Source organism: Poecilia formosa, unplaced genomic scaffold, assembly GCF_000485575.1.
Source record: "Poecilia formosa unplaced genomic scaffold, Poecilia_formosa-5.1.2 Scaffold1230, whole genome shotgun sequence".
NCBI lineage: Eukaryota > Metazoa > Chordata > Actinopteri > Cyprinodontiformes > Poeciliidae > Poecilia > Poecilia formosa.
This window is the reverse complement of record NW_006801169.1, coordinates 11,275-19,075: the sequence shown is the minus strand read 5'-3', so window position 1 is coordinate 19,075 and position 7,801 is coordinate 11,275. Positions and strand designations below refer to the sequence as shown.

Here is a 7,801-nt window from a genome sequence, read left to right as displayed (position 1 = left end):
AAAGATTTAACCTAATGGATAAATGACACATCTACTGATGTCTGAAGAAATGGAATCACATTTATTTAAATCATCTTCAGAAGATGATTTTGTTTCATTCTTGATTTTACTTTTTGTGTTAATTTAGAACATCCTGCTGCAGTTTGTCAACATCAACTTATTTCTGGTCTGAAGAAGAAGTTCCAGTCTGTGTTTGAGGGGATTGCTAAAGCAGGAAGTCCAACCCTTCTGAACCAGATCTACACAGAGCTCTACATCATAGAGGGAGGGACTGTTGAGGGACTGTGCATGTTGTTAACTGTTAATGGCGACCATTAAAGTGTGGATGCTAACGTCAGCAATGTGATTATTGAGTCAACATTGGTAGCAGAGGATGGCCGCTGCTGGAAATTACAAAGTTCCCCCACCGTTCAACGAGAAGACGTCTTACGAAAGTTGGAAAAATGAAATTGAAATCTGGAGACTTGTTACCGACTTGGACAAAAAGAAGCAGATGTCGTGAAAACTGGTATGTAAGGTTGAGATCTCTCCGGGTACACGCAGAAAAAACCTGAGAGATAGCAGTAATCTTGTATATTGATTTAATGATGATTAAGAATATGAGATATAAAAATATGTAACAAGTTGAAATGATTATAATATATCCTCTGTAACTTTAATCTGTGCCTGAATTATACTAACTGTAATGTGTAACAGGAATGTTTATTATGTACTGAAGATTGATAGTGGAAATAACAACTTGACTGTGGTATTTAGATTAATGAGTGAATGAAATTAATAATAAGTAAAAATGTTAGGAGTTGATTGTAGTTATGAGAGGACTGTAGATTTGAGACCATAAAGGGAGAAACGGACTGTGTCACAACCAAACCACTAGGCTGGGCGGAGATGCTAAAACAACTCCATAAAAGGAAATAAGTTATGATCAACTGTCATGTGGTCAAAAGAGAGAGGAAAGTACCAGAGAGTCTACAGTGAGTCAGTGAAGAGGAGGAGGGGCTGAGGAAAAGTCCCGAACTTTTTGCAAACTACACCCAATGAGTCATATGAGTCATGAGCCTCTCCAATACACAACTATGGATAAGGAAAAGTATAAAAACCAGCGGACAAGGGTAGAAGCCGTTCTTTGTCCGCGGCGCTGAAGAGGGAACAACAAGAGGATGCAGACTGAAGACCAGCGGAGGACCACACCCTGGGACCGAGGGAAAGTTGAGACTTCACGCCGCAAAGGGAGGACAAGATCCGTCAGCCCTCAACCCTGGTCCCTGATTCGACTGTCCCCTCTGCCTCAACCCAGCGATCCATATTCTACTGCAGCAGACTTGGAGAAAAGACAAAGGTCACTGAGTGATGAAGATTCTGTACGGTTGATGGAACAACGGACAGTTCAGCTTTGCTTCTTTTCTGAAAGAGGAATTTGCTCCGGCAGAACAGAGACTCTGACCAAGCACGTGTGAAGATTTCAGCTGCCAAGATCAATTGCCATCGGGTGTGAGTTGTCCTGCATCCCCAAAGCCTCGCCTAGTGAAATTAGCGACACAGGTTAGGGAAAGAAAGGAAGATAGGATTTGATTGAATTTAATTTGATTTTATTACCTAATTATAAGTTTGTAATCTTTGAAGTGTACCTGTATGACATTTACCCCTGCTAAAGCTTGCTTAATAAATTACATATTAAAAACATCCATAGAACTGGTGGACATTGAAATTAATTTAGTTATTCTATCATTGTGGTTTCTCCTCATTTTGAGTAAAATCAGCATACATGATTCTAGATATGTGGAGGCTTCGTACTTTCCTTTGGTGAGTGCTAAAATAATGACCCTGGGACTTAAATCCAAGTCACTAAATCTAATCTAGCCGGTAACAAGTGCAAGTTATTTTTAGGAGAAAAGCTACCGTTAACAGGAGTGGTTGTTGGTGCTACGCAGCAGTTAGTGCTACTCTGCTGACTGTATCTCAACTGAAAAGGGTCATAACTTCTGGAATCGAAGGTAGTTAGAGCTAGACGAGTTTTCTCCGCAACCAGTTTAAACAGATTATCTCCTGTAAACCTACTTTTAGGGTAAAACCCAGGTTTAGGGGATTTTCCGGACCTGTTAGACAGAGAACTGGTCAGTAGTCAGTCGGTGGTGGGGTTAGGGTGTGGCTGACTATTGCAGAATAACGAACACAGGCCCTAGCGGTTACCCTGTCGCTATCAGGAAGAGCGAGAGAAAGCGCGCTGGAAATCGCTGCGGAACATCTCAACGACGATACAGGAATAAGCGTTCTTTTAAACAAGCTGGATTCAGGGTTTTTAAAAGAAGAAAAGGATCGACAGTACGAAGGTTACACGGAATTTGGTCGGATCGACAGACGTGGAGACACGTCCATGATGGATTACATTATCGAATTTGAACGACGGTACAACAAGTTACATAAGTTCAAAGTGGAACTACCGGATGCAGTGTTAGCATTCAAACTATTAGACACCGCGGGGCTAAATGTTAAACATAAACAGCTAGCTCTTACCGCCTGTTCCACCGTATCTTTTGACAGCATGAAATCGGCTTTGAAAAGAATCTTCGGTGATAATGTCTATCCTCCACAAGAGGGCGACTCTGCCTTTTTCACCAAATACACAGGCAAGCGTGAATGGAGTTCAAACTCAGAGCAAAGCCCAAGAACAGCTGCAGGGACTAATCCACTCGACAAATACGGGAGAAGAACTAAATGTGCAATATGTCAGAGCATTTATCACTGGGCAAAAGACTGCCCCAATAAAAGAGAACATGTGAAGCTAACAAATGTTGAGGGATCAAAAGACGATGTTGAAGAATGTAATATTACTCTGTTTTCAGACAAATCCCCATCTGACACACAGATCTTCATGGTAGAAGCTTTGGGATCTGCTGTGATTGACACTGCCTGTACAAGTGTGGTGAAAATGGCTTGCAGATTATGTAAGTGGGCTGCCTCAGAGAGAATTAATAAAGATTAAAGATGAAAAGAGTGCAAGACCTTTCCGGTTTGGGGATGGAAAACTGGTGCAATCCACAAGAAAGGTGACTATTCCTGCAACAATAGGAAAAACTAAATGCAACATTGAGACAGAAGTAGTTCCAGCAGATATACCGATGCTTTTGAGCAAAACATCACTGAAGAGAGCGAGTGCTGTTTTAGACATTGGTCAAGACAAAGCAATGATGTTTGACCAACCTGTAAAACTTGAACTGACATCTTCTGGACATTATTGTGTAAACTTAAGAAAGGAAAGGATCAATAATGAAAGCCAGTTTAAACAAAGTGAGACACCAAATGATGAAGATGAAATTCTCATTGTGACAGAAAACATGTCAACAAAAGAGAAAAAATACAGTACTGCTAAAGCTACATAAACAATTTGGACATGCCTCAGTTGACAGACTACAAAAGCTCTTGTCTTGCTCAGGCAACACCGATGATGAAAGCATCTATTTTAAGCCCTGACGTAAGTTCAGGGAGTAAAATAAATGTAATACTGGGGGGGACAGAAGAAAGAAAGAACGCAATGTGGGATGGATACGCGAACAACAGTAATATTGGAGCACAGCTGGAAAGGTGGGTAAAATAAACCTTAGTTTTCTGGCCAATACGGGAGACTTGACAGGTATTAAAAAGCTATCAATTATATTTGAATGTAAACCTGATGGCCAAAGCTTAGTGTGCATACGTTTCGAACTTGAGGCATCACATGCAACGCAGCTTTAAATGGGTTTCATGTAAGACTGATTTATTTTTAAGTGAAGTAGTTAATTTTTTTATTGATACTGCATAAAGATACAATAACAATATTTTGTTCAAGGCATTCATAAGTGCAACCCTGGCTCCAGACAAGTTTAACAGGGGGGGCATCGACTTATTTTTGTGGGACAAAATGAATCCGGGAGCCAAACACAGACAACATCAGTAGCCTACAGGCTACTTGTTAACAAGCTTAAGGTGCTGTATTGATGTTAGCTAGTCATCTGTTAGCTAACATTACCTGCATCCAACAGCTTTACTCAACTCAGTCGGTTAGTTTGGGGAAAAACTGTGCCAAGTTATTTGCGTTTTGCTCTTTTGCTGCCATGATTCTAACACACCTGCAGCTCTGCACAGCAGCAGCAGGTCTCCTTCACTGCCGCACAGGTGTAAACCCAGCGCGAGCGTTTCAGCGTTCACGTTGCGTTTGAATGCGACTCGGAAAAAGAGGTTACGACGTGTTAACATGGGACTAAACAGGTTTAACAGCTGAAAACAGTGACAGAGGACACAGATATGAGAAGTACGGAAGCCTCTACTGCATCAAATTGACATAGGAATAACATAAAGTTCGCCATTCCAAGCTACAAACAACAAATGATTAAATAATATTTCTAAATAGTATATCTTTTTTTTTTTTTTTTACTTTTTATTGTTATGATTTATGTTGTTCAAGTTGCATAGGTGTTTTTGGTGAAGACTTCCTATTGTAATTGAATGATGGAAATAGAAAATACAAACATTTTTGAATACTCAATTCTTACTTTTTATTTTAATTGAAACTACTTACAATGCTGATTGATAGCTGTTGAAGAAGATTTTGGGTTATAATATATCTTAAGAAAAATCTCTGGCTCAATCTTCTTTTCACGGATCCCAGGTTCTCCCGGCGGGCCGAAGTGAAGCCATACAGAAAACAACAATGAGTGTCGACGTCACAGAATTTCAGAGTTTAATCCAATAGAAGACAACTTTTGAAAATTACAACAGAAACTGCAGAACAACAGAGACATACATTCATTTACCTGAGACAAATGGAAAAGAAGAAAGAATGAAAAGCAAAGACGTCTTTGGAGAATTGCAAGAGCAAATCTGATTTGTTCCTCCATTGTACAAAGTTTTATAGTAAAGGCGTATTCTTGTCTTTAATATATTCAAATAAGGCGTATCTTTGCTCATCCAACAAGCAACTGTCTCTGACCCTCTTTAAAAGTTAGAAACTCCCTAGAATTTGCTTCCAAAATAAAACACCAGTTGTCCCCTTTGTCTAAACAAAGTGAGAGCAGAACTTCTCCTGAACTCCTGCTGTTTTATGGCTTTTCATGGATCAGTGTGAAGCTGGAACTTCTCCTGATTGTTTCCCACACAGACAAAAGGCAGTTCAAAAGATTTTAGCAAACAATCTGCTGTAACTACAGGTAACATAAAGGTCAAAAGGTCAAATTAGGCCATTTCAATCAAGACATGTTAAGTTTTAAAACTAGCATATTTTAAATTTATTTTCTTAACACAGCCCAGTCTGACTTTCTTGCCTTGGATTTTTGTGGCAGAATTTCAGCTGGTCCAATGTTTTTAGTTTCCTGCACAGTATTATATTTGTAGTCTGCCGATTGTTTTAGCAGTGGCAATGGAGGAAGTGTTTTCAATCTTAAAGTATTATTCATTAGTCCAAAATTATGTTAATTCAGAATTTGTAATTAAGAAAAATAAACTCTTTCAAAATCTCTTTAAATGCAGTTTACTTATTCTTAGAAAATTGTTGTAGATATTTGTTAGCTGAAACTATGTGTGCTTTTCACATGATGAAAAATAATGTTACATGTAATTCTGATTGTTACATTTGAATTTAACTTGATTAAATACAAAAAACAGTTTTTTTATTGTGAGTCAGGGTTTTGGGTTTTGTGTGGTTTCGATCTCCTTCCACCTGTTCAGGTTCTCCACCAGATGGAGCCTTGGAGCTGTTGTCACCAGAGGGCAGATATGCTATTATCATACACACCTGCAGAGAATCTGACATTTTCCTGCCTTTAAGAGGAGTGAGGCGTCAGTTCTTGGACGCTGGAGTGTTTACCTGTAATGGTACTCTAGCCACACGGTTTGCTTTACCTGTGTTTTCTCTAGTTCTTCATAGATAGTGTTTGTGCTCTCATTCCACGGTTCTCACAAGACCTGAGCTCCACTTCCAGTGTCCTTCTGGTTTTTCTCCTGAGTCTCATGGTCATCTGACCTTTTCCTGGTTCCTACCTCCATGACTGACGTACTAGCTCCTCTTCTTCAAGCACCTGTGTTACCTGTCCGTCCTCCAACCTCACTACCATCCAGTAGCTTCTATAAGTCTTCATCTGGACCAAGTCCTGCTCAAGCCCAAGCCCAGATCTCATCATTCTCTTCCGCCCTGGTGGACCATCATCTTCATCCCCAGTAAGAACCTGATTGTTTTCACCAGCATTGATGTGACTGCTCCGCTGCCCACTCACCTCTCTAATTACTCTGCTTCCGGTGTTCCCGTCTTCCCAAGTCTCCAGTCAAAGAAAACCCACAGAAGACCCATTCATTCTTAACAGTTTATTTATTCAATAAAACTTTCTCACTTTTCATTTTGCCTCCCGAGAGTGTTCTGCATGTGGGCAAAAAGCCTTCAAAAAGCCATGACAGTTTTCAAATGATTTCATTTATTTTAGGAAAAAAAGCTCCAAACCAACCAGGCTTCATGTGAGAAAGCATTCACTCCTTTATTAAATCCTGAACTAACTTTGATTAAACTACATTTTTATAAAGTTGAGCTGAATCTCCCAGTGAACTCAGACCTGATTATTACCTGCAGGTCCAATAAATTATATTAACAGAACCTCTGATGGATAAAGATCTGAAAGCAACACATCATCTAAAAACTCAGAACCAGCAGAGAAACAAAGTCTCTGACATCCATCAGTCTGGAAACGGTTCCAGAACCATCTGTAAGGTTCTGGACTCCAGAGAACCTCAGTAGAACCAGGATCCAACATGGAGAACATGGAACAGTGGAGAACCTTCCAGGAGAGGCCGACCCACCAGAACCACTAAGAGAACTCAACGACTCATCAGGAGGTCCAGAAGAACCAGAACCACAGCCAAGTTCAGAGGTATATATTCATTTATTTGATTTTTCTGTCATTTGAACTTTTACATACACAAATAAAAAATGAAAAAACGGAACAAAACAAATATAGAAATAAACATTTAAATTCTTGTCAATGGCAGAAACACAAAGTGTGGAGGTGAAAAAAGTTTAGGTTAGAGCACAAACTTATTAAACCTTCACTTTGTTATACATAAATCATCATCAAAACAGAAGAATCTTTCCTGTATATTTTTCTAAAACATCTCCAAAAAATATCAGATAATTCGGTAGACAAACTCATAAAAAACATAATCAAACCTGATCGTATGCAGTTATAATTAGGATAGCTTTTTTCTGGAGGTATGGACAGGTTCAGTGTGTTATTGGAGTTTCCACCGATCGTTAGAAAATAATTACCACAAGGACTATAACTGCGCCAAATATAAAAAAGGAGCATTTAACATTTGAATCTGACATATTTAGAAAAATAGGAGCCGACAGAAATGTAAAATATCTTGTGATTGAGAAAAACTGAACATTTCAATAAAATCTGATGAATGAAAGGAAAAAATAAGAGAAACAACATCTTGATATTCAGTGTGAAGCTTTGACTGGAAACAAATAGAAAACACATGGATCCTGGAATAATCCTGGAATGATCCTAGAATAATCCCAGCTTCCATCTTTAAAGGACTGGAAGGAGAAAAAGTTTCCAAGGACTCAATCAGAAAAGTTTCACCAAGAAATAGATTGTAGAGATGAACTATCTGTTCAACAGTGAGAGAGTTTCTCTGACAGGAGGAAAATATTTAGACTCAAATCAGCAAAGAGACACTGAAGAGGAACCAGAGCAGGACCAATAGATCCTAAATCCAGGAATCAGAGGTTCAGTGAATGTGGTGTTGAAGGTGTGGAGGAGGATCAGTGAGTCAG

The 7,801-nt window shown here is 39.2% G+C and overlaps 1 protein-coding gene across 1 annotated transcript; it reads left to right on the top strand.

Annotated features, from left to right (window-relative positions):
* Window positions 1-6: 6 nt before the first annotated feature.
* Window positions 7-3,349, top strand: LOC107835207 (uncharacterized). Its single transcript, XM_016667544.1, has 2 exons — window positions 7-493; window positions 2,177-3,349. Exons 1-2 carry the CDS (start codon window positions 374-376, stop codon window positions 2,981-2,983), a joined length of 927 nt encoding a protein of 308 aa, XP_016523030.1. The 5' UTR covers window positions 7-373; the 3' UTR covers window positions 2,984-3,349.
* The last annotated feature ends 4,452 nt before the right edge of the window (window positions 3,350-7,801 follow it).